At 40.7% G+C, this 27888-nt stretch overlaps 3 protein-coding genes across 4 annotated transcripts in view; 2 read left to right on the top strand and 1 right to left on the bottom strand.

Annotated features, from left to right (window-relative positions):
* The window catches only part of LOC127952767 (gastrula zinc finger protein XlCGF8.2DB-like), a 270368-nt gene that overhangs the window by 114022 nt on the left and 128458 nt on the right, over positions 1 to 27888 (bottom strand). The gene's annotated exons all lie outside the window — the stretch shown is intronic.
* Positions 1 to 27888, top strand: part of LOC127952759 (guanylate-binding protein 1-like) — a 75434-nt gene that overhangs the window by 44965 nt on the left and 2581 nt on the right. The window contains exons 1-6 of one of the 2 annotated variants that reach the window (XM_052551475.1): positions 18453 to 18540; positions 19027 to 19206; positions 19295 to 19422; positions 20222 to 20331; positions 26827 to 27017; positions 27622 to 27864. In XM_052551475.1, the coding sequence (XP_052407435.1) occupies positions 19032 to 19206; positions 19295 to 19422; positions 20222 to 20331; positions 26827 to 27017; positions 27622 to 27864 (847 nt within the window). In that variant the 5' untranslated portion in view covers positions 18453 to 18540; positions 19027 to 19031. Of the gene's footprint in view, positions 1 to 18452; positions 18541 to 19026; positions 19207 to 19294; positions 19423 to 20221; positions 20332 to 26826; positions 27018 to 27621; positions 27865 to 27888 lie in introns of those variants that run through there. The other variant, XM_052551474.1, reaches the window with a different exon arrangement.
* The window catches only part of LOC127952758 (guanylate-binding protein 1-like), a 95979-nt gene that overhangs the window by 44954 nt on the left and 23137 nt on the right, over positions 1 to 27888 (top strand). The window lies entirely within an intron of this gene.

The following is a 27888-nucleotide window of genomic DNA, read 5'->3' on the forward strand; positions in this document are numbered from 1 at the left end:
GTTGTTCCTCTTCAGAAAGCACTTAGAATTGAGTTCACAAATCCTATTACTTTTCAATAAATCTTTACATAATCAGACACCAAGTTGTCTAATTTACTCCACTCCTAAAAACTCTCATAAAGCTTAAGAAAGAAGTCTATCTATCTATCTATCTATATATATATATATATATATATATATATATATATATATATATATATATATATATATATATATATATATAAAAGATTACTCCAAATTCCAACTCGTTTTAGCTAGATAGAAACTAAATAAACTGAACTGAAATGGATTTATTTGGTGAAGAGGATTTATATTACTGTGCATCATAAAAGCATTTTGAGATTTGAGAAGTGAGTCTGCATCTCCTGCACTGCATTAAAGCTTTCCCTCATTCCCTCATGGATAAATCTTTCAGTAAATTCTGCTGTCACTTATTACACAATGATGCAGTGAGATCCAGTCAAAGAAGTGATTGAAAGCGGACTTTCATTTTAAATTAAATTTCATCTTAAATATGAAAACTTTAACAATAAATCAGTAATAAATTAAAGTAAAATGATAATCAAACAATAACCCCCCCCCCCCCCCCCCCCCCAAAAAAAAACCATAATACTGAAAAAGATGTTTACAATAAATAAAAACAGAACATAAGCAAATGGTGACACCCAAACATCTCTCAAATCGGTTGACTGCAGACTTCTGCAAACTTTGAAGGAAAGGCATCTGTAGTATGTGTACCTAACACATTAAATAAAGAAAACACAACACACACTAGGATACGATACACACCCTGTGATGCCACAGACGCGAAACTAAGATATAGCAACTGAAACATTCAGCTCACACAAACAAAGCATGTAATCATGTCTTAAGCAGAAGTTCTTCTCAAACAGTTGAAGGCATAGATACAGTACATGCTTTAGCAAAGTTAAAACTTAGATGTTCATAAAAGAAGATGTGAATAAGAAAGCCATTTTTTTTGGATTCAACTTTTAATTATTAGACAAACTCCTTGTGTGTGTAAACATACTTGCCATTTATTTAAACCAGCAAAATAATCCAATCTAGTAATCTAGTAAAACTTTTAAGTAAGACTGATGTCATGGAGTGACTGTGACGGGGCGGAACCAAAAATGAGGAAGATTAGTTCCTCCCGGACCATATATCGCAAACACCGCCGCTTCCGGGAACGCTGGAGAACCCAAATCGGCGTGTTATTGGGAACAGGTGTCTAGTTGAGCCTGGCGATCACTGATTGGGCAATTTGGTGAAGAGGAGACACATAAATAGGGCATCAGAAACACAGGAAGTGGTTGGTGATTCCCAGTAGTTATTGTGGGTGCAACGGAGCAGAGGGGAGAGTTGAAGAGAGAGTGTATGGTGTACTGTGGAGCTTGGGCAAAGAGAGATACACACACAGGGCTGAGTATACGAATATCTTTATTGGAGCATTGTGTTCAGATGCATTGTGTGATGTGAAGTTAACACCCATTGAAGATCTGCTAGGATTGCAGGAAGGAGATCATGCTGCCAGTTGTGTCGGATGTTGGTTATCTGGAAGAGAAGTGGAAAGATCCAGTGTTAATGAAAGTGTGAGTACACTGAAATATTTGTCGTGTCAACAGTTACTTTGCAAGTGTGGAATATCCATATACGTCACAGCCACGACAAGGCACCAGACTCCTTTTTTTTGCTGGTCCCGTCTCACCCACCAATCCTATTACGGTGGGGCCGCTCACACTGATCAAAATACATAGAAAATGCTATGCTTTAATTATGACTAGGCTGGACTGCAGCTCTCTGTCTTTTGTAATTTCAAGGTCTCAAACGACCTATATACATGTGGTTCAGAATGCAGCAGCACAAGTTCTGAAAGTAAGAAATTTCCGCATGTTGTTCCTCTTCAGAAAGCACTTAGAATTGAGTTCACAAATCCTATTACTTTTCTATAAATCTTTACATAATCAGACACCAAGTTGTCTAATTTACTCCACTCCTAAAAACTCTCATAAAGCCTAAGAAAGAAGTCTATCTATATCTATATCTATATCTATATCTATATATATATATATATATATATAAGAGATTACTCCAAATTCCAACTCGTTTTAGCTAGATAGAAACTAAATAAACTGAACTGAAATGGATTTATTTGGTGAAGAGGATTTATATTACTGTGCATCGTAAAAGCATTTTACGATGCTACAAATCCATGGATATAGATCTCCTAAAATCTCATAAAGCCTAAGAAAGAAGTCTATCTATCTATCTATCTATCTATATCTATATCTATGGATTTGTAGCATCACAACTCTTGGAAGTTGTGACCAGTGTGAGCGGCCCCACCGTAATAGGATTGGTGGGTGAGACGGGACCAGCAAAAAAAAGGAGTCTGGTGCCTTGTCGTGGCTGTGACGTTTCCTCTGGCCGTCTGTTGCATCGGTGCCCTCAACGTCCAGGATCTAATCCCCGGTCCTATGTGCTTTTGACCCTAATTCACTGTGAGTGTGTGGAGTGCAGTGGGTGAGTCCTTTTCCGTCTTTTATATACATGCACGCTCGTGGCTTTGGACCCCTACTCCGCCGAGTGGTGACGTGTCAACTATAGCAAGTAAGGAACAGTGTGCATATTGTGGGGGACGACGACTGAGAGAAGTGTTGGCTGCTATACGAACATCCAGCTGTGTAGCCCTTGTGTATGAATACCTGTTTGAGGAGTGCTTTCAGAGGTTCGCCCCGTCTAGATCTCTGGTCCGTTGTCTGGAAGAGAGGAGAGGGAAGCGTTCGAGTCATTCCTGAGGTACATACCCGGTGGCACAAACCTACTTGAAGTCACCCAGCGTGGTGGCACCAGCTGAGGCCGTGGAAGGCCCAACGTGCAGCAACTTCACTCCTATCCACTCTTGGTCAAATTCGAGAGGTGGTGCGTCCTTCTCCATATATTCACTGAAGCTAAGTAAATTTGTGAAGGAACCCTGTCTGTCTGTTACCAGTCCTACAGGTCTGAGCTTGAGGCTCTGAGTCGTCGTGGGAGAGTTTCCACGGTTGGAGGTGACCGTGTTGAGTGTTGGTCGGAGAAGTCTGCCCCGGTGAGGAAGACCACAGTTGTCGTGACATATACACCCTCTCTAGACTCCCGAGCTGAAAAGTGCTTAAGCCTGACATCCACCTCTTCGAGGGTCTGTGAGTTGTATCCATTCAGTATTGTCACTGTATACCCACCTGCATAACCAGAGCAAGCTCCAGTTGCCCCTGTATACCCCGCTGTACGCCTAAAGCTAAGAGCCAGCGTATTGCCCTTGTATACTTACCTGCATGCCCAGAGCAAAGCTCCAGTTGCCCCTGTATACCCCTCTGTACGCCTAAAGCTAAGAGCCAGCGTATTGCCCTTGTATACTTACCTGCATGCCCAGAGCAAAGCTCCAGTCGCCCTTTGTATGCCCTTCTGTACGCCCAAAGCTAAGAGCCAGCGTATTGTCCTTGTATGACCAGAGTCAGGCTCTAGTTGCCCTTGTATACTCACCTGTACGTCCAAAGTAGACCCAGTTGTCCTTCTGCATCCTTACCTGTACGCCCCGAGTGAAATACCAGTGCATCGCCCTTTCATACTCACCTGCAAACTCCATCCGTAGGGTTTACCTGGACAAAAATCGAAGTTAAGGATTGTGTATCTTTCTTGCATATTTAATTATACACCGAAGGCCAAGACCCCAATATATTCACCTGCATACTTACGTGTGGACCTTTTAGGTGTTTCCAACCACGGACCCAGAATCTCGTGGCGAATGGCGTCAGGTACGCACCCCACCCAATTCATCAGAATTACTTGCCTTTACTCTGTGTGCAGGGACTGGAAGGGCCCCACCGACGGCTCTCCTGCAGGAGAAACACAAAGGCACTACTGAGAAAAACCCTGTTGAGTCACGTGGAAGAAAGGACACAAATTACTGACAGGCTTACCTGAGAGTCCCCATGACAGTCAGAAGCGACTCGGACCTATACTCTCTGGCCCCGAAAGTGAATTTTAGATTCCCTTTTCCCCTCCCTTCACACCTTTTTAAATAATTTAAATAAAGTTTGTTTTAATTATACCCACTCTCTCTCGTGTGTCTGGTCATTGGGGTGTTCTTGGGACCTCCTCGAGGTGGAAACCAGGGAGGGGCGAGACTCACGACATCTGTGGTCCGCTCCGACCTGTGACAGATTTTGGCGTAGTCGGCAGAGTACCACCTCAAGTTGAGCGACCAAGTTCCCCCAATGGCCGACGACGAGTTGCCCGAGGCCCTGCCCCGAGTCATGCCTGTGTTCATGGGGAACCCTTGGAGCCAGAAATATGGAGGTACAGAATCTGAGGTGAGATTATCCGAGTGGAAAGCTCAGATTGAATTTCTTGCTGGGATCCAGGGACTAACGGCAGCACAACAATTACAATTCATCTTGAACTCCCTAGAGGGGGAGGCTCGTCGAGAGGTTCAGGCTGCCCCAGATGCAGTTCAAACCACAGCCCAGACTGTATTCCACTTCTTGTTCGAGCAGTATGCCTCAGAGCGCAATTCTTCGGTTGTAAACAGGGACCCCGACAGCCCATTTGAGCTTTTGCCTTACGACTTTGGGAGCAGTTCACCAGGTTGCAAAAACATGAAGATCATGGCCTGGGAGATGGGGAGACGCTCCTGAGAGACCAGTTCCTGCTGGGGTTGCGGGAAGGCCCCGTGCGTCAGAGCTTACGTGTCCAGTTTCGAAGAGACCCAGATCTGACATTCGAGGATCTGAAGAAAGAAGCAGTGGCTCTAGAATTAGATCAGGCTGAAGTCAAAGACCCCCCGGTATGTGCAGCTGTGAGTGAGCAAACTTTGAAGATGGAGCTTTTGAAAGACGTCCCTGAACAGATGAAGGAATTGTCTAAAACGCTATTGGAGGAGCTGCGTCTTGGGGCACCGATGCACGAGTTAAGGCCTACCCCGCGAGAACGGGCCTATTCAGACGGCGGCCGAGACCCCGGGAGGTGACCTAGTCGGCCTGCCCGCCCTCGATTTGAATGGGATGAACAAGGGCGACCTATCTGTAATCGTTGCGGTGAGCCTGGACACTACAGCCGCCAATGTGGCTCTCGAAGAGGTTCGGCAGGGTTTTTTTAAAGTATGGGTTGAAATTACAACTGGACAAATGCCATCTGTTGAGGAGGCAAGCTAAGTTCCTGGGCCATTTTGTCAGTTCGGCCGGGGTCGCTGTGGACCCAGAGAAGGTGTCGGCCGTGCGAGAGTGGAAGGCTCCGAAGACGGTGAGACAGGTCAGATCTTTCCTGGGCTTTGTGGGGTACTACCGGCGCTTTATTAAGGACTTCTCAAAGATTGCGAGGCCACTGAACCATCTGTTGGCAGGAACGGGGCGACCTCGAGGTCGTTGGTCCCCGTCGATTGCATGGGACTCCGAGTGTGAGACGGCCTTCCAACGGCTAAAACAAGAGTTGCTGCAAGCACCTATCTTAGCTTTTGCCGATTTCAACCAACCCTTTGTGCTGTACACAGATGCCAGTAATCTGGGCTTGGGGGCAGTGTTGGCCCAACGTCAGGAGGGAGTGGAGCGGGTCATTGCCTACGCTAGCAGGAGCCTCCACCCAGCAGAGAAGAACGATGCTAATTACAGTTCCTTCAAGCTTGAGTTGCTGGCACTAAAGTGGGCATTGAGTTAAAAGTTCAAGGATTACCTGTGGGGTGCGAAGGTACAAGTTGTCACAGACAACAACCCTCTTGTACACCTACAGACGGCCAAATTGGGTGCCGTAGAGCAGCGGTGGGTGGCCCAGCTGGCTAATTATGACTATCAGCTTCAGTATCGGCCGGGCAAAGAGCATGTCAATGCGGACGCCCTGTCCCGGCTCCCTGAGGAGCAGGGTCGGAAGGACTCCGTAGAGCAGGTGCCTGACCTGGAAGAGGGGTACATGGTGGGCATCGTGGAAGCGCCAGGAGGCCAACAGGAGGCGATACCGTCAAGCTGGGGTTGGGACCTCGACCGCTGGAGGGAGCGGCAGCAGAGCGATGACCGGTTAAGAACATTGAGTAGTGCATATCCCAAATAGTAACTATCCCAAGTGCCGGTAGAGCCATGGATAGGTGGATGGGTCGTGGTCCCAAGGGGCTTTGTGAATGCGCCCGTCTGGGTTGTGACCCGTCTCACCACCCCGTCGGGGACGGCCCCCTGTACGTTATGGCGAGTGGACAGGTGAAGGACGTCCTAGGGACTAGAACGAATTGGCGGGGAGGATGTCATGGAGTGACTGTGACGGGGCGGAACCAAAAATGAGGAAGATTAGTTCCACCCGGACCATATATCGCAAACACTGCCGCTTCCGGGAACGCTGGCGAACCCAAATCGGCGTGTTATTGGGAACAGGTGTCTAGTTGAGCGTGGCGATCACTGATTGGGCAATTTGGTGAAGAGGAGACCCATAAATAGGGCATCAGAAACATCAGTTGTGTCGGTTATCTGGAAGAGAAGTGGAAAGATCCCGTGTTAATGAAAGTGTGAGTACACTGAAATATTTGTCGTGTCAACAGTTACTTTGCAAGTGTGGAATATCCATATACCTCTTGGGAGTTGTGACCAGTGTGAGCGGCCCCACCGTAATAGGATTGGTGGGTGAGCCGGGACCAGCAAAAAAAAGGAGTCTGGTGCCTTGTCGTGGCTGTGACATTTCCTCTGGCCGTCTGTTGCATCGGTGCCCCCAACGTCCAGGAACTAATCCCGGTCCTATGTGGTTTTGACCCTAATTCACTGTGAGTGTGTGTGGAGTGCAGTGGGTGAGTCCTTTTCTTTGCTGTGTGTACACTTGAAGTCTACAGCGTCGTGCTGTGTCATGTCATCAGTAATCACCCTCTAGGCTGGGAGAGAAAACCCTGTGGAGGAGAACGTGCACCGGTGTTGCGAGACGACGTCTTTTATATACATGCACGCTCGTGGCTTTGGACCCCTACTCCGCCGAGTGGTGACGTGTCAACAATAGCAAGTAAGGAACAGTGTGCATATTGTGGGGGACGACGACTGAGAGAAGTGTTGGCTGCTATACGAACATCCAGCTGTGTAGCCCTTGTGTATGAATACCTGTTTGAGGAGTGCTTTCAGAGGTTCGCCCCGTCTAGATCTCTGGTCCGTTGTCTGGAAGAGAGGAGAGGGAAGCGTTCGAGTCATTCCTGGAGAATCACGAGCGTTTGGAAGCTGTGACATTATCGTGAGGAAAAAACATCATCCAAAACAAACCATGGCTTACAGTCAGATTCAGCGTATATTTATGATCCAGAATCAGATCCAGAGGCTGAAATTTACCAAGAGCAGCATCAGCAATGACTACAGCAGGACGTCTATATGTGGTATGTATTGAAACTGTATATATTTGCTTAGCAGTATATTTACTTTTTTTTTTTTTTTAAAGGTGTACATGTGGGAAGTGCAGTTTGATGACAACATCGCATGTTGTTTACTTGATGTGCTTTTTTGAAGCAGTTTTACTCACCGCCTGCGGTTCCAACACACAATCGTGACCCTTTTTCGTTGGGACTGCATTATCCTTAAGAAATAAACGATACGCAAATCCGGCGTCAAACTGGGCCTTGTTTGTAAAACAAGCATCTTCGACATGCAGGGAACAAACAAAAACACTTGCACAACTCCGTTGATGCTCTGTAAAAATAAACTCCATCCACCGGTCCCTTAATGTTGTTTTTTTTTTTTGTCTGCTGTGCTTTGGTGACATTTCGCTCTCGCTCTGATCAGTGAACGTCTGTGCTCTGCTATACGGGAGCGCGCGCTCTTCCGGCAGAAGTGCCTTAGGACCCGTATAAGGAAATTCCGCTCCATCTAACGTCACACAGAGCCATACTCGAAAAAAACTTTACGAAACTTGTGACAAACCGGAAGGAGTATTTTTGGAACAGAAATACTCCTTCAAACGTACAACTTAATTTTTGAAACTTTGTACATGTTTAGCATGGGAATCCAACTGTTTAACAGTGTAAAAAACTCAGTATGCATGAAATAGCATTTCACCCCCCCCCCCCTTTAAACATATTTGTAAATAGTTTATTAATTCTTTGTTCAACTTTTTGCTGTGCCACTGAAACTGTTCATCATTTGTAAATGTTGATGAACATTTACTATTAATCATTTAGTATCAAGTATTTTTTATGTTCACAGTCGCGTGATGCCTTTTGAAAACCTTAGGCCGGTGATACACTGGCATATTGCACCTGTCAAACATAGTCTATTTTGCTGTCAATACTGTTGACGGTGTCCTTTATCAGTAGGCTTTATATTTATGCTCAACATGAAGTATAGATATTGTTGTCGTGAAGACAAGATCCTGGTCTGTCGGCGGTGCACCTCTGTCACCTACAGTAGCAGCAGCGTACCAGCACTGCGTCAGCCACGATTCTGGTGTGTAAAGACACAGAAAACGCGAAGCAAAAAAGCAGCAGAAACGCACACTCACAGCCAGTGTGTCACCGGCCTTAGAATCAGCTGCAGGGCGGGATTTGCGCTAAACGCGGAGACGTCCGCCACTTAATATGTTCGTTTTCTAAACACGAAAATGTATCTATGTTCCCCAAACAAAATCTTGCATTAGGTCATTCGGTAGACATGTGCACCGTACCGAAAGCCCTGTATCGAAATGGTCCGGTACGAATACACGTACCGTTACACCCCTACCAGATACAGATCCCCTGTAAATACCTTGTCTCAGAGGACCAACAGGACAAGACCACAGGAAACCGATGTCACAATCTGACTTTGCTGCAGTCTGGAAGGTTTTTTTCTCCATTCTGTCACCGATGGAGTTTCGGTTCCTTGCCGCTGTTGCTTCTGGCTTGCTTAGTTGGGGACACTTAATTTACAGCGATATCGTAGACTTGATTGCACAGATACTATTTAACTGAACAGAGATGACATCACTGAATTCAATGATGAATGGACTTTAAATGAAAACTGAGTGTTTACTATTGTCCTTTCGCATTACTGACACACTATTTTCCTATTTGATACTGTAAAGCTGCTTTGACACAGTCTGTATTAGGGATGTAATGATTACCAGTTTGACAATAAAATATGAACAAATTCCCCACGGTTATGCAGTGCCTTTACTCCTGCACCAGTGATATAAGCACTAACATCTATCTAGGCTCGGACAGGGGTTGGTTAAGAAGAGTGAGTCAGGTTGAACAATTAACTGATTTATTGCCTGAAACAGCAATGTAAAAGGCACAGCATTAACTGAGTATATAAACGATAAAATAAAATGAAGAGCTCTTTAAAATAAGAAATAAACAAAATCAAATAGAAACCCATTCAACCCTCTGGAGTTGATTAACGCGTATACGCGTGATGAGGCATTTTCTCCTGATAACCCCCTAAAATAACTTAAATTACACTTTCAGTTTTGAGTTCTTTATCCTTGAATATATGTGTCTGAGCCCAAAGAATAGTTCCTTAAACCAGTGTGTGCATACGTTGCTTCCAAAAAGCGATCAGTTACTTAAATGAGTGTATGGATTTCAGACAAAAGGGAAGTTCTGCTCCTCAACTGTGGGTGCGTTGAGTGCACTAAGTATTCTTACCAGTGTGGACAAGGTTGATGCTCTTATCTGGTGTTTCGATGGAAAAATTAAGCCCATTGGGCTCTCTCTTTGATGACTCTCGTGGCTGGCCACACCACTTTCATGTTCGTCACACAGTCTCATTGGGGTGGGCTCGCCATTTCCAATTCTTCTGATTTAAATAATAATAATAAAACATCTACACAAAGTGTAGAAGAAGTAAATGTTCTGTTCTTAACATGAGACCTCATTAACTTCTTTTCTGTCATTCAAAGTACAGTCTGTGCAACCAGTTACTATAGATGCACTTAGATTACATAAGCAATTATATTTTTAATTAACGTGTTTCCAAAATAAAATGTATTACATGAATTAAAATATTAAAATAAAGATGCTAACATTGTTTTTCCCTAAAATATAGCTTTCATTTTTTCACATTAACATGAAATGAAATAGCATTATTTCCATTTAACTTATTCAAATAGCATGTACAACTCAGAGTAAAAACACTTGTTATGCATCTGCATAATAACCCCTTTACAATCAATATTTAGCTTGAAACGAGTTACTCATTATGTTCACTCATTAGACCCATTATGTTGTGCCAGCATGTCCCCTCTAACATTAAAACATGGTGTGCTTGAAAGTAAAAGTGTGAACATTGTCGTAACAACATTAATTGTTCTCCTAACTATGATAATACGTACCAAAGTTGGTTTAAAACATTTAATTCTTGGTTTTTAAACAAACAGACACCACTACTCTCTCCTTTTAAGTAGCCAGCCAGAAACAGAACTAGCCAAATGCAGCTCAGTCACCAGAGTTTAACCAAAGTTGACCAAGAGTGCTTCATTCGATGTTCAAGTGGAATCTGAGTAGTAAACAAAGTAATTCAATTCAATGATGAAACTCAGGATTTAAACCAGTAAGTTTGCAGTATTTTAATATTTCAGAAAGGACCACTTTGCCAAGTTACTTCAGTTTATTGAACACAATTTATCTTTGGCAGTATGGTTCCTTATGGGGGTTCTGGCTCCCAAATTAATTGAACATAAAAGAGCTTAAACATTAAACCCCCAAACATAATGCAAGGTATTACTGCCTGAATAAGAACCCCCCCAAAACATACCTTGTTCCAATTCTGCAAAGAGAAAAGACAGTGTTATTGAGATAATCTTAATGCAGGCTCCTCCACCACCTGCTCCGCCGCCATTGGTTAGCCCCCTGGAGTCAGCGGCCATTCCACATCCATGGCTCCTCCCTCCATCGGCTCCAACTTTAGTCATTATAATGGCTGTGGCATGGGTCCATCTGGGCTCCTTGCTCCTTCATCAGCGCCTTGGACTCTGCTCTCCCCGAGAGTAATTTCACACACCTGGACTGGTTTTGTTGCGTTTTCCCTCCCCATATGTTCCGTGTCCCAGTTAATTGACCCTTTCCATGTGTAAGGATGAAAGAACCTGAGATAATTTTATCTCCTGAGAAACAGACAATACAAACATACATGGGCATCTTCTAGACCTCCTCCCCTTCTGGCCATTTGTTTCATTTTAAATCCCTTCACCCATTCTTCCTTCTACTTAATCTGCTCAAAATGATTACATGAAAATGTCAATGGAAGTGAACTAACACTCATGTCTAGCATCATTGGAAATGTCTAAGAGCAACTGGTACAATGGTCTCAACCTTATAAAAGTATTATAAAAGATAATACAGATCCTAATAGTTAAGATATATTTTGAGGTATTTAAAGGAATGCAGCAAGAGGATCAGGGTGATTCTGTAGCCAGAAAGCCCGTAGTGTGGTGCGTCTCTTCACTTCATACTATGTATTTTCTAAGGTCAGGTATGCATAGTTTACTTTTAGATTAATCTTTGAGAATTTGATGTTTTATAATGCTATGATTTGATATGTTTCCATTGGATATCTAATTGGCAGAACACATATTTACATGACTGATAATAAATTGTTACATTTGATTTTATTCTGTTTTACTCTGTAATTATTGACTCGAGTAGATTACTTTGAATCCTTGTTAGCAACATGAGCACCCGAATGAATGAGTCAGTATAAGAATAGGAGTTAACTAGAATAATCAAATGCCAGAAGAATACTAATTAAAAAAGGCATACAACCAATTTGCATTTCAACCTAAATTCAAGGTCAAACTAAAATGGGGTCACATTAAATTATAAAATGGAGTCAGATTTGAGTTTAACCTAACTCTACGCACTGAAAGACCGAACACGTATGAAACCTTCATCCAGCACTGGATACCTTCCTTGGGCCGAGTGCCTGGACCTTACACATGCATCTGTCTTCCCCTGATTGCCGTGTGTTTAAAAGCACCACTCTATTCAGTTTGTTTGTCCGGTCTACTTGTTAGATGTCTTATTTCTCGTGTTCTTGTTGTGGATTTTTTCCCTGTGATTCCAATATTAAAGATAGTGGATGTTTCTCAGAATCTCCACTGTTCCTTCCACAGCGAATCCTGACATAATTCAGCTTTTCCATAAGCGCCACCTGCTGTCAGTGAGTGGATTTTCAGTAAATGGAGTTTGACAACTCTCTCAAGGTTGATAAACATATTAGCTCTGTAATTGGATCTAGTTTTTCACCTCTGCTTGCTTGCTAAAATTAAGCCCCTTCTATATGAAAAGATGTAGAAAATGCTATGCTTTAATTATGACTAGGCTGGACTGCAGCTCTCTGTCTTTTGTAATTTCAAGGTCTCAAACGACCTATATGCATGTGGTTCAGAATGCAGCAGCACAAGTTCTGAAAGTAAGAAATTTCCGCATGTTGTTCCTCTTCAGAAAGCACTTAGAATTGAGTTCACAAATCCTATTACTTTTCTATATATCTTTACATAATCAGACACCAAGTTGTCTAATTTACTCCACTCCTAAAAACTCTCATAAAGCCTAAGAAAGAAGTCTATCTATCTATCTATATCTATATCTATATCTATCTATCTATCTATCTATCTATCTATATATATATATATATATATATATATATATATATATATATATATATATATCTATATATATAAAAGATTACTCCAAATTCCAACTCGTTTTAGCTAGATAGAAACTAAATAAACTGAACTGAAATGGATTTATTTGGTGAAGAGGATTTATATTACTGTGCATCATAAAAGCATTTTGAGATTTGAGAAGTGAGTCTGCATCTCCTGCACTGCATTAAAGCTTTCCCTCATTCCCTCATGGATAAATCTTTCAGTAAATTCTGCTGTCACTTATTACACAATGATGCAGTGAGATCCAGTCAAAGAAGTGATTGAAAGCGGACTTTCATTTTAAATTAAATTTCATCTTAAATATGAAAACTTTAACAATAAATCAGTAATAAATTAAAGTAAAATGATAATCAAACAATAACCCCCCCCCCCCCCCCCAAAAAAAAACATAATACTGAAAAAGATGTTTAGAATAAATAAAAACAGAACAAAAGCAAATGGTGACACCCAAACATATCTCAAATCGGTTGACTGCAGACTTCTGCAAACTTTGAAGGAAAGGCATCTGTAGTATGTGTACCTAACACATTCAATAAAGAAAACACAACACACACTAGGATACAATACACACCCTGTAATGCCACAGACGCGGCACTAAGATATAGCAACTGAAACATTCAGCTCACACAAACAAAGCATGTAATCATGTCTTAAGCAGAAGTTCTTCTCAAACAGTTGAAGGCATAGATACAGTACATGCTTTAGCAAAGTTAAAACTTAGATGTTCATAAAAGAAGATGTGAATAAGAAAGCCATTTTTTTTGGATTAAACTTTTAATTATTAGACAAACTCCTTGTGTGTGTAAACATACTTGCCATTTATTTAAACCAGCAAAATAATCCAATCTAGTAATCTAGTGAAACTTTTAAGTAAGACTTACTAAGAGGGGAAATCCATATTAAGAGGATGGCAAGATGGTAAGAAAGAAAAGACAAATTAACAATATAAAAGTCTAATATGTGACTTTTGTAATGTGCAGAACAGTCAGTATGTTGTAACAAATCAGAACACTCAGAGACACAGAGACCTTTGACCTTAACTGAGTTTTTCAGTGTTAGTTTACTTTTTTTAAGGGTTAGTTTACAGAAAAATGAAAATTATGTCATTAATGACTTACCCTCGTGTCGTTCCAAACCTGTGAGACCTCCGTTCATCTTCAGAACACAGTTTAAGATATTTTATATTTAGTCCGAGAGCTCTCAGTCCCTCCTTTGAAGCTGTGTGTACGGTCTACTGTCCATGTCCAGAAAGGTAAGAAAAACATCATCAAAGTAGTCCATGTGACATCAGAGGGTCCGTTAGAATATTTTGAAGCATCGACAAAATTTAACTATGAGTAACTTGAGAACAAATCAATCTTTTGTTCGTTATCTGGCTCGGCTCTGTGTTCATCTTCATTTCTCTCTTCACAGCAGTTCAGTCTGCAATAGTGTGAAAAATTTATAATTCATCAAACTTCTGATTCCCAATCAGTTGCAGGGAGAGATTGAGCTTGATAATGAGAGATGATTCACATCTCATTAAAGTAGGGAAGGTTGGAATATTTAATTCACTCAGATTAGAATGGAAATTGTAATTGTTTTATCCAGCATTTGTTTTTTTTTGGAACATTATAATTGCACTACTGCCCTGTACTGTATAAGTTTGACGATAAAAATGTGTTGTGTTCCCTTGTATTACTGATTTGGTATTAACCCCCCTCTTTAACCAATGGTACATTCCTCACATGTTGCACTTTTCAGTTTGCGGGAAGCACTCTGAAGAGAGGTATGTGTCTGTGGTAATAGACAACTCAAAATAGGGTTTTAGAGCATATTAAATAGAGGTTACAGCGAAATCAAAACAAAATATACTGTTAATGAACCTGTTGTGTGTTGATCGCACCTTGATCTCAGGTCTCCGAGCTAACAAAGCGGCGTCACATGGCTTGGTTAGCAGCAGTAAGAAGGAAAAGAAGGATTGTCCCTTTGGTCTGATATATACACACATATGTATGTGGATTTATATATATATATATATATATATATATATATATCTATATATATATATATATATATATATATATATATATATATATACAGAAATGTACGTTATATAAACAACTTTTTTTGGATGTGATTAATCGATTTGACAGACAATGTTACCTATGCATGAACCACATCTCCTGCATTATCAGTGTTATGCATATTGCATACCACCTGTTACAGTAATAAACGGCAAAATTGATCAATTCTGTATCTCTTTATTTGTGCATCATAATGCACTGAGGTTAATTTGTACAGTTTACAATAACGCATATTAAAAATTAAAGGAGCCGTGTAACTTCTTAAGATCATCCGACCACTCTTTGTGTTCGTGCAGATTGAGTTCGTTGATTGTCTTGATTTTTTTTCTAAATACCGCATCTTTGCTTCCTTGTTGAGTTGTTCTTTATATGTAATCTTACACTTGATCTGTATGTCATGTCACTTTCACTTTCACTTTTACTGATAAGCGTGTCCCCAAACATGGCCGCGAATACCCAGAATGCAATGCGCAGTGACGTAGTTTCCCAAGCTCTATTGCTTGAAACGTGCGATTGCGTCATATTTCTATGAGCGGGATAACATCTAAAGTGCCAGTTAATGTCCATGTTAATTTTCTTAAGTATGAGGATGCTTGTTAATGTTAATCTGAGTTTCACATAAATCTGTTTAATGACACGAGTGGTTAATCTTTGCTGCACAGAGTGAAATGCGTGCCAATTGGCGGTGCATTATGGGTAATGTAGTTCATGACTTAAAGCATGTTATGTGTGTTTAGAAGTAACTGAAACTCTGTATTGTTACTTTGATTTAGTAATTCGCCTACATATTTGAAATATGGGACAATGTAAATAACTGAATTATGTATTGGCAGATTTCACCAAAACGTGCTTGAACCACTAATGAAAGATCCAGAACAAGTGATTGTAACACTGTCCCATTTTATGCTTGCAGGTATGAGTTGTATTCATTTAGTTTCATTAATGTTTTATTAATTTGTCAGAATTCATAAATCTTATTAATTCTACATAAAAATATGCTTTTGGTGTTATGCATTTTAATTAAACTGAGCAACTTAAAATACTGTAAAGAAAATACATCTTGTAATATGTGGGAGTTTGCGGGAAGCACTCTGAAGAGAGATTGTTGATCCAGAACAAGTGATTGTAACACTGTCCCATTTTATGCTTGCAGTAAAAACACAAAAACAAAAGGGGCTCGTTGGTGTCTGTCTTTATTTGGGCTGATCCTGTGGTGCCTCCAGTGGTTCGTTACACAGTCAGTGTACTGTTTGAGTAAATGAATTACTCCGGGATATTGGTTTGTTTGAACTCAGAGGGAGTTAACAAAGTTAACAGCTTAAGTCATTTGTGGATTAATGCGTATTGGAGACGAGAACCGTTTAAAACGATTCAGTTCGATTTGGTGAACTCGTTAAAAAAGATCCGGTTACATCGAATGATTCGTTCACGAACCGGATATCACAAACTGCTTTGTTTTGAACTCTCTCACAACAGACACAGAAGAGTAGACAAAAATGAATAAAGTAAATATTTTTGGACCAAAATGTATTTTCGATACTTCAAAATATTCTAACTGACCCTCTGATGTCACATGGACTACTTTGATGATGTTTTTCTTACCTTTCTGGACATGGACAGTAGACCGTACACACAGCTTCAATGGAGGGACTGAGAGCTCTCGGACTGAATCTAAAATATCTTAAACTGTGTTCAGAAGATGAACAGAGGTTTCACGGGTTTGGAACAGCATAAGGGTGAGTTATTAATGACATAATTTTAATTTTTCGGTGAACTGACCCTTTAAGGTACAGCATTGACAACAAAAGAGCAGATTCATACAGAAAAGCTTTGTCAATCTTACGTAGCAATGACAGTAGTGAAAGAGCCAAAAACACTGAGAAAACTCCACGTGGAAGCCGAGCAGCAACCTCCTGCTCTCTCTCGTGAGGCCAAGTGACAAAAAACTGCAATTCATTGACTGCAAAAATAGATTTTGGTCTATACTGCTAGTTTTGCCATTCATGACAACTGTGAGGGGGTGAATTTTTTTATAACTCATCCGTTTAAATTATATTAAACCTTAAAGTTGTGCATTATTAAGGGCGTGGGCACTTGATTGACAGGTGGATTAGCGCTGCTGTCACCGCTGTCGCGCTAGGTGGGCGTGGCTTCAGCAGTTGTCAGTGACGTCGCGCAGTGACGCGCTGCCAAGATGGCGACGGACCGATCTGCACACTTTAGGCTTCCAAAAACACTCTTCGGGACACTACGTTCATGTTTTAATACAGTCTATGGTGGAAGCGCTAAGTTATTCAAATTTATGGCAGTGCAAAACACACAAAGGTTTTTTAGCTTTATGCTGAAATACAGGAACAGTTAAGGGAGTACAACAAAAGCTGAGTCGACTCCACCAGAAAGTCCAAGGATAATAAAAACAGTAATTAAATGAAGACATGCTGCGATACATTGCAGCAGTAAAACAGCTCTAAAACTTTATAGCCATTAAAGGGTTAGTTCATCCAAATATACGAATTATGTCATTAATGACTCACGCTCATGTCATGAATCATTAATGACATAATTTTCATTTTTGGGTGAACTAACCCTTTAAAGTAAATAATAAAACAAGAAAAATGGTGAGAAGTGTTACAGCCAGATGTGCCCTTGTTCCCTATCAACCTGAAGTCATTTGATTGTGAAGTCACACAGGTCACGTCTTTGTTGTATATGTTATGTTTGCCAGTGTTGGCTCTTTTGCTGTTGTAGACTGTAAAGACCTTTGAAATAACTGCATCTGGTGAAGCGATATGAACATGTAATGCTGTGAAGACATACCTGGAACTACTTAATATAAATAACTGCACAACTTAGAATATTAACCAACCAATCAAAATAAACCCCAGCCCAGTATAGTATAACAATCATTTACTTTTTAGCTGATGGTTTACCCAACCAACTGATTCAACACATTCTATGGTACACAGTTTATGAATGAAAGAGTTCCCTGGACTCTTGTGTTGTCAGTGTCATTCAGTTCTGATGGGGTCATGAGTACACCTTAAAGTTTCCCATTTCTTTTCATCGTGTCTGATACTCTGGAGGGGGAAGTTCTTGGGAATTTCCATTCAATGTCATCAGAAACAAGTTTTATCACAGGTTAAACAGACAGACCAGCTTTTCTTGTTTAAGGCTCAGATATACAAAATGTCATTCCAGTCTGTGTCATGTAATACCACAAAAATGAAAAACATCTTATCTTTTTATGTGGCTGCACATTCTGGAAACAATCCAAGCTTCTTGTAACGCTGTCACATGTTTTCCACGTTGCAGTTGCTGATTTTGAAAGTAAATCCAAGATTGAAACTGTGTGTTGTTGTTTGTTCAGTTAATAGGAGGAGTTAAATTCAGCCACAGAGAATAACCTGAGACATACTGAAAGACCAAGTTCAATTAAATTCAAATCAATTCAAGTTTATTTGTATATCGCTTTTTACGATACAAATCATTGCAAAGCAACTTTACAGAAAATTAAGTTTCTACAATATTTTACCAAGTGCCTCGTTTAGTGTGTAGAAAAGGTTCTATATTTTGTCCATATATTTACACACATTCCTACATACAAGTACAAGTTAGTAAATCACACACTTTGCGTGAAACTGTGCTTACTCATTGTGCACACATTTGTGTGTACAAACTATTGATAAAAAGGGGACCAGGAACGTCCCCTAGCTCACTCTTGACCAATCAGCATTGAGAGTCTGGACCTGAAGGTGTGTCTAAGAGACACTGGTAGAATATCAGGAAGCTACGACATAAACACAACTCAGACTGAAGTTAGACTGGAGTGAACTAAAGCAAACGGGTAAGAGACGTTCCTTCATTCAGATTATTAAAGCACTTGTGCTGCTCTTATAACGGCAAACAATCAATGTTCAGTGTTTTACAGTCAGCATCAGCACAAAAGCAGATTCTTCCTGTTTGTTTTTGCCCCTGAAGTTGATCATGTGTGATTATTTGTATTTGAGGTTTCATGTTGGTGATTTAATATTAGGACTCAACGAGTGTGTGTTAGTGAACTCTACACCTGACTTGTCTTCATAGATGTTCTGTCCATTTTTTTGTTAGAGCTTCAAAGTATTTTATTTGTATTTTACTTCTCTAGTAGAAACCAACATCAACTAAACCCAGTCTGGTTATAGACTGTAGCTGGGCACACAATTCACACAAAGTTTCTGAACAGAAAGAGGAAATGCTCATGTGGGGAGCTACTGTACTGTGTAATGCAGGATTATTGGAGTATTTCTCAATGCAGTTGATTAAAGGAAGTGAAATGTGTTTGTGTCTCCAGTGGCCATGGACAAACCAGTGTGCTTGATTGACACGGCGTCCGATGGGAAGCTGTGTGTCCAGCGGTCAGCGTTGCAGGTTCTGGAGCAGATCCAGCAGCCCGTGGTGGTGGTGGCCGTGGTGGGTCTCTACCGAACTGGGAAGTCCTACCTGATGAATCGACTGGCAGGGAAGCAAACAGGTCAGCAGCACTGATGTCATCCAAACACTCGTGTCCTCCAGATGAGTGCATGCAAGTCATTGTGGGGTTTCTGGTGTGTGGTTCTCAGGGTTTGCACTGGGCAGCACAATCGAGTCCAAGACGAAGGGCATCTGGATGTGGTGCGTGCCTCACCCCACTAAACCAGGAACCACTCTGGTGCTGCTGGACACCGAGGGACTCGGAGACGTGGACAAGGTGATGTAACAAATTTACCAAATTACTAGTGCCCAAGGTTCCAATAACTCTTTTACTTCAGCAGCAAAGATAACCTTAAAGTGTTAGTTTACCCAAAAATCTAAATGATGTCATTAATAACTCCCCCTCATGTCGTTCCAAACCCGTAAGACCTCCGTTTATCTTCGGAACACAGTTTAAGATATTTTAGATTTAGTCCGAGAGCTCTCAGTCCCTCCATTGAAGCTGTGTGTACGGTCTACTGTCCATGTCCAGAAAGGTAAGTAAAACATCATCAAAGTAGTTCATGTGACATCAGAGGCTCAGTTAGAATATTTTGAAGCATCGAAAATACATTTTGGTCCAAAAATAGCAAAAACTACGACTTTATTCAGCATTGTCTTCTCTTCCATGTCTTTTGTGATAGAGTTCAAAACAAAGCAGTTTGTGATATCCGGTTCCTGAGCGATTCACTCGATGTAACCGGATCTTTTTGAACCAGTTCACCAAATCGAACTGAATCGTTTTAAACGGTTCGCATATCCAATTTGCATTAATCCACAAATGACTTAAGCTGTTAACTTTTTTAATGTGGCTGACACTCCCTCTGAGTTAAAACAAACCAATATCCCGGAGTAATTAATTTACTTAAACAGTACACTGACTGAACTGCTGTGAAGAGAGAACTGAAGATGGACACAGAGCCGTGCCAGATAACGAACAAAAGATTGACTCGTTCTGCTGTTCTATTTCAATGTGAGTGCAAATGACTATTTCCAGTTTATTATTCTAACTTCACAAATGTGGTTCTGCATCTTAGGGGGACTCGAAGCATGACACAAACATCTTCTGTCTGGCTGTGTTACTGAGCAGCACTCTGGTCTACAACAGTCGAGGGACGATCGACAACAGGGCTGTAGAGGAGCTGCAGTATCCTTCTGAACATTTATCTAGATTTTAAGTAATTCATTTATTTGTTTATTTGCAAAAGAAATAGATTGTTCAAATGTTTACCACCATTTTACATAGGAAAACCATGCAAATGTACTTTCTTTGTGAATGCTTTATACAAAACATATTTATATATTTACATGAACTACAATATAAAAAACATGACTGGGAGAAGTTAGATGCACAGCACAGGCTGGCAGGTTGTTTACAAAACTGCTGATATTCAGAGAGCTAAATGAATAATTAACTTTTTCACCATCTTTATTTGATAGGGCAATTGAGATCAGTAAAAACCTTCTAATTTGGCTTTATACTTTTAACCGAGCGATGTTGTAAAGATCTATATATACCTGTAGGCTCAGTTGTATCGTAGACTGATAGTTGCTTACTACAGTGTAGTGGCACTGGCATGAGATTAAGTAAGCTCTTTTTGGCCATGAGCTAAAGGGTCTTTGGTGATGGAGGGTATTTCTTGATGTTTCCTGATGATATATCCCAAGGTTAACATATAAAGTGTATAAACAATTGGTCCTAGTACTGAGCCTTGAGGTACTCCATTATGTACTTGTGATCAATATGATAACTCTTCATTCACTGCTATGAATGGATGACATCAGATAAGTATGTTTTGCACCATGCCAATGCAATTCTACTAATGCCGACATAATTTTGTAGGATATATTAAAAGAGTGTTGTGATCAATAGTATCATATGATCATATGAGAGCAGTTTCAGTACTATTATAGGGTCTAAATCCTGACTGGAAAACCTCATAGATAACATTTTTCTCAAAGAAGGAACACAGCTGTGAGTGCACTACCTTTTCTAGTACATTTTACAGAATTGTTACATTCAAGATAAGTCTGTAATTAACTAATATTCCTTAGGGTAAAGTTGTTTTTTTAGAGACTTAATTGTAACTCTGTTGCAAGCCGGGAAGAAGTACAGTATTGTTCAAAATAATAGCAGTACAATGTGACTAACCAGAATAATCAAGGTTTTTAGTATATTTTTTATTGCTACGTGGCAAACAAGTTACCAGTAGGTTCAGTAGATTGTCAGAAAACAAACAAGACCCAGCATTCATGATATGCACGCTCTTAAGGCTGTGCAATTGGGCAATTAGTTGAAAGGGGTGTGTTCAAAAAAATAGCAGTGTCTACCTTTGACTGTACAAACTCAAAACTATTTTGTACAAACATTTTTTTTTCTGGGATTTAGCAATCCTGTGAATCACTAAACTAATATTTAGTTGTATGACCACAGTTTTTTAAAACTGCTTGACATCTGTGTGGCATGGAGTCAACCAACTTGTGGCACCTCTCAGCTGTTATTCCACTCCATGATTCTTTAACAACATTCCACAATTCATTCACATTTCTTGGTTTTGCTTCAGAAACAGCATTTTTGATATCACCCCACAAGTTCTCAATTGGATTAAGGTCTGGAGATTGGGCTGGCCACTCCATAACATTAATTTTGTTGGTTTGGAACCAAGACTTTGCCCGTTTACTAGTGTGTTTTGGGTCATTGTCTTGTTGAAACAACCATTTCAAGGGCATGTCCTCTTCAGCATAGGGCAACATGACCTCTTCAAGTATTTTAACATATGCAAACTGATCCATGATCCCTGGTATGCGATAAATAGGCCCAACACCATAGTAGGAGAAACATGCCCATATCATGATGCTTGCACCTCCATGCTTCACTGTCTTCACTGTGTACTGTGGCTTGAATTCAGAGTTTGGGGGTCGTCTCACAAACTGCCTGTGGCCCTTGGACCCAAAAAGAACAATTTTACTCTCATCAGTCCACAAAATGTTCCTCCATTTCTCTTTAGGCCAGTTGATGTGTTCTTTGGCAAATTGTAACCTCTTCTGCACATGCCTTTTTTTTAACAGAGGGACTTTGCGGGGGATTCTTGAAAATAGATTAGCTTCACACAGACGTCTTCTAACTGTCACAGTACTTACAGGTAACTCCAGACTGTCTTTGATCATCCTGGAGGTGATCATTGGCTGAGCCTTTGCCATTCTGGTTATTCTTCTATCCATTTTGATGGTTGTCTTCCGTTTTCTTCCACGTCTCTCTGGTTTTGCTCTCCATTTTAAGGCATTGGAGATCATTTTAGCTGAACAGCCTATCATTTTTTGCACCTCTTTATAGGTTTTCCCCTCTCTAATCAACTTTTTAATCAAAGTAAGCTGTTCTTCTGAACAATGTCTTGAACGACCCATTTTCCTCAGCTTTCAAATGCATGTTCAACAAGTGTTGGCTTCATCCTTAAATAGGGGCCACCTGATTCACACCTGTTTCTTCACAAAATTGATGACCTCAGTGATTGAATGCCACACTGCTATTTTTTTGAACACACCCCTTTCAACTAATTCAACTAATTGCCCAATTGCACAGCCTTAAGAGCGTGCATATCATGAATGCTAGGTCTCATTTGTTTTCTGAGAATCTACTGAACCTACTGGTAACTTGTTTGCCACGTAGCAATAAAAAAATATACGAAAAACCTTGATTATTCTGGTTAGTCACATTGTACTGCTATTATTTTGAACAATACTGTAGGTGGGAACAGGTGGACATTTATATAAAAGTTTAATGACAAAACAAACACAAAACAGCGTGACAGTCTGTCGCAGACGAATGCCACGCTCAAACAAAACCCAAATTAAAACCCAGGCCTGGCTCTCTCTCGTCTTTCACTGTAATAACTCCTCTCTTTATACTTCCGGAGCTCCTTTGTGGAACTCTAGACTGTTGAGTGGTGCAGGTGTCACTCATTTCCAATTACTCCACTGGCCTCGAACCGTTATCACGACTCGGTCACGTCTCACTCAGAGATGAGAGAGGAAAAAAACTTTGTTCCAGTTACCAGACACACTGCCGCTCGGCCCTCCACCAGATGGGTAAACTCTTCCGCGGTGGCACTGGATAGCCCTTGGTGGACGGCGATGGCTCCTTGGCTGCCCGGTGGGCAGCAACGGCTCCTCCGGATTCGGGCAGCTGGCAGGAGTCCCCCGTTCCCTGCTCCTCCCCATCATGGTGGATGGCTGTAGGCTCTGGCCTCAGGCAAACGGCGATGACTCCTCCACTCCCTCACAGACGGCAGCCGTCCCTCCACATCCCAGGTGGATGGCAGCGAGTTCGTCCCTCCTCTCGGCAACTAACTCCAGCCCACTGCCTCAAGCGTCCATGGTGGCAGACTGATCCGCCATGCTTGATGGCACGCACCACAGTGGCAAGGGATCTTCGGCAGCACATCCCTCCTTCCTCCCGGGTTTTGGCACCCATGTAACGCTGTTCGCAAGTCAGGAGGTGGTAACTGGCAGACATTTAAATAAAACTTTAATGAGTAAAACAAACACAAAACAGCATGACAGATCCTCGCGGACAACTGGCGTACACAAACAAAACACAAATTAAAACCCATATCTGGTCCTCTCTCGTCCTTCACTGTAGTAACTCCTCTTTTTCGAGACCGGTGAGTGGTGCAGGTGTCGCTCATTTACAATTACTCCACGGCCTCTCAACTTTCCCACGACTCTCTGCCCCTCATATTAATAAAAGCCAGTTTTAAGGTTTTTGGGACATATCCTAATTACGTTGATCAATTAATATTCAGAATAGGATCTTCAAAAAAAAAAAAGAATTTCGAATATTCGTCAAATAAAAAAAAATCCACATTCGAATGCAAAAATGTGGCATTAGAATTTTAGGTGTCCATTAAGGAGGCTGCTTTAAGGCCCGCCCCGGCTATACTTCACATTCCGCATTTTGTTCCGTTTCACTCACAGCCTTGTCTGCACAGCTTTCAAAAGAAGGACAAGCTCGACAAGTAGTACCACTTCTGTCTCATCATTCACCTCATGCATGTGCTGTTAATGTTTTTGTTAAACTATACAGTTGAAGCAACTAACTGTTCAAATCGATGTTCATTCTAAATATAGCGGAAAAAGAGAATGTGGAGAGGATCTTGTTTACGTCAAAACTAAAACCAAGCCATTCATACAGAATGCATATTTCATGCATTTCTAGAGAGGGATATCTTCTATCACTGTTGCACTCAAGTCTCACACAATAGAGCCGCATGTTTAGAAAGCCATGTAAAATTAAGGTGAGTTACATTTTTTTCAAAAACTTATCTTGAGACTTTATGGTGGGTTTTCCCCATCCCACATCCCATGTATCTCATGTTTAAATGAAAAATGTACTCTGTGTGATTGGCTTTCACCCCTTTGTATTAAACTATGCATGTACACATGATGCCGTTTTCTTTATAGTTCTTTAAGCTACTTAATTATAATTGGTTTATAACCATTATTTTAAATATTTTGCACTTTTGTCACAGTCATTTTCTTATGCTTTCAATAAACGTGCATTATTAATATTTTGCCCAATGTGCCCTCTTGTGGCCTCAGTGAAATCCTAACTGAACCCTAACTGAAATTATGCATTTTAAATTCAAATATAATTTGAATTTTGATCATATTTAATTGCAAATTAATTTGCAAATAGTTTTCAGCCATTTTGACAGTCCTAGATCTTTGAGTGGAATTGTTCCTATAGAGGATTATCTGATGCAGTAGTATCATTATCTGGAAAAAATGCCTGTGGCAGTGTTTTTTTTTTTTCTAAAACAGATGAAAAGTCAGCAAATTTAGTAATTTTAGCAATGGGCAGAGAGTCAGAACTGCACTTTCACAGGTCACCGGTACATAAAAACAGCATGTATAGAAACAACAGTAAAATATGATAAAAATCGTTTTAGATGACTTTGCCCCAAAATAAGGTTTAAAACGCCTTTTTCCCAACATGTTATACTTTTACTACGCATGCGCAAGGTTTCCTCAACTGTGCGCATACGTCAGTGGAACCAGACGATAGGTTTAAATATTTCCTGGCTTGACTGTTAAAGCAGATGATTGGCTTTCCAGTGGGAGGGGCGGGATATTTGCACATGTAACACCTCTCATCCGGCAGCACATAAATCACAGGCGGACACGGAGAACTGCGTTTCATGCGTTGTTTACTGTAACAACATGGAGACAAGGAGAAACATATATCCTCTGGCGACAGTGGGCATTTACAATAATGCATCACCTCTCAGCATCGGACACATTTCTTTGCTGTTACTTTAAACACTTGAACGCGACGCATCGCGCATCTGTTTCAATAGAACAGTCAGGATTCAAACAAATAAACATACCTGTAAAAACATGGAGACAAGGAGAAACATATATCCTCTGGCGACAGTGGGCATTTACAATAATGCATCTAAAATAACAAAAATGAGAGATTCAACTGTTTTTGATTCAATAAAGATGGTGTCGGCCATGCAACGCACATGGTGAGCAAATTGCATTTAAACTCTATAAAGCTCATCAAATACAGTCACAGTCACTTAATATCATGTTTCACAACATCGCTGAGCTTAGATTGTTACAATATTTGTGAAATTAACATATATTAAGTTACACAGACATCTCATTTCACAGGAGCACATTTTACCTACCACCTCTCAGCATCGGACACATTTCTTTGCTGGGGGTGGGGGCGTGGTTTCACGATTAAGTCAAATGACCCACTAATTACTTAATGTCGCCACAAGGGGTCTCCAAACAATTAATAAATGAACAAATACACAGTAATTTTGGTGAAAGTCAATACATTCACAGTTACATTTTAAACTCTGTTACACACACAACCGCCATCTTTGCCGTTATGGGTTTTCCTTATATAGTTGTATTGAGGATTGAGGAAGTGGCATGTCTCTTATAAATTGTCTCTGATTTTCAGTAGGAGGAAGTACTTTACCTCGATGCAATATGAAATGCTTCTAGTTGTGTTTACCTGTTTTCACCATTTTCCAGGCAGCTCTCTTTATTGTGTGCTTGTTATACCAATGTCTCAACTATTTTCCTTAATCTTTTTTTAACTGTAATGAAGCAACTGTGTGTAAAGTGCTAGGAAGGAGAGAGTTCATAGTTTCATGCTAAGGAGACAAATCAGGAATAGTCTTTTGCCATAGAAGTGGTAGTTCTAACATATTTGTAACAAGGAGCTATTTAGCTATATGAATTATCCACAATAATAGATAATGATCTGAGATATCAATGCTCTGCTACAGAATTTCAATGCCATTAATATCAATTCCATGTGCCTAATAAATCTAGAGTATGATTATAACAGGACCTCACACGTGTTGTCGATAGAGTTTAGAATGTCTATAAATGCTGATCCCAAAAAGTGACAAACCATCGGCATTATATGTAATTTGTGTATTTGGAATACAAAACAGGAGAAAAGACACAACCTTGTGGGACCTCAGTATTAACAATGATACTACTAGATTTAAAACCATTAACTGAGTGTGGACATTGTTCCTGAACTGATACCTGATACAAATTCTAATGAAATCATGTTGGACAGTCACTTTGTGTTCATACCTAAACAAACTGTCAGATATGTTACTGAACTAACAGAGTGCATCAAGGTCAAATCACCAGACGAAGATGTTGATGATTCAAATGAGTTTGTGAAGTTCTTCCCTAGTTTCATCTGGGCAGTGAGAGACTTCACCCTGGAGCGAAAGATTGATGGCAAAGACGCAACAGAATATGATTATCTAGAGTTTGCTCTGAAGCTGAAACATGGTAATTTAAATATGGTACAAAAGATTATTTTAAGAGCCCTGAAACTGTATTGTTCATCCACAGCAAATTGTGTTCTCCCACTCTAGATCAGTGGTTCTCAATTCCAGTCCTTGAAACCTCCCTACTCTGCATATGTATCTCTTTCACTTCAGATATTTGTTCTATTCGACTGTAACTGGTTTGCAAAGTGGACATCACAGGATATTTCGCCATGATTCCAGTTGGAAGGGATCATATATGTTCTATATAAAGGGCATTAATGTGAAAAACTCCTGCAGGGCCACTTTTTTGAAGAGTTTAGCTCCAACCTGCCTCAACACACCTCTCTGGAAGTTTCCAGTATGCCTAGTAAGACCTTGATTAGCTGATACATATGTGTTTAATTGGGGCTGGAGCTAAACTCTGCAGGACACTGGCCCTCCAAGAGCAGGATTGGACACCTAGATAATAGTATATATATATATAATACACTGTGGATGGAAAGGGTTCAAAGTGGAGAAAAAAAAAAGTTCAGTGGCAATGTGGCAGAGAAGGCTACACTCTGCTCAAAGGACAGACACATTTTTAGAACTGAGAAAAGCAACAGCTTGTTCATCTCTTCTAGGAACATCAAAAAAAGTGATGGAATACAACCTTCCCAGGGAGTGCATCCAAAAATTCTTCCCCTCCAGGACGTGCTTCACGTTCCCGTTTCCAACCGCCCCAGAAAACGTGTCTCGTCTGGAGAGATTGGATGCTGCGGACCTTTCCACTGAGTTCCTGGAAGTTACAGGACGTTTCTGCAAGTTTGTCTTTGACAAGAGTGAAGTGAAGAAGCTGAAAGATGGATACACCGTCACTGGCAGAGGTGATTCAGAAGCACATTTGAAGA

The sequence above is a fragment of the Carassius gibelio genome, chromosome B3, assembly GCF_023724105.1.
Source record: "Carassius gibelio isolate Cgi1373 ecotype wild population from Czech Republic chromosome B3, carGib1.2-hapl.c, whole genome shotgun sequence".
Classification (NCBI taxonomy): domain Eukaryota; kingdom Metazoa; phylum Chordata; class Actinopteri; order Cypriniformes; family Cyprinidae; genus Carassius; species Carassius gibelio.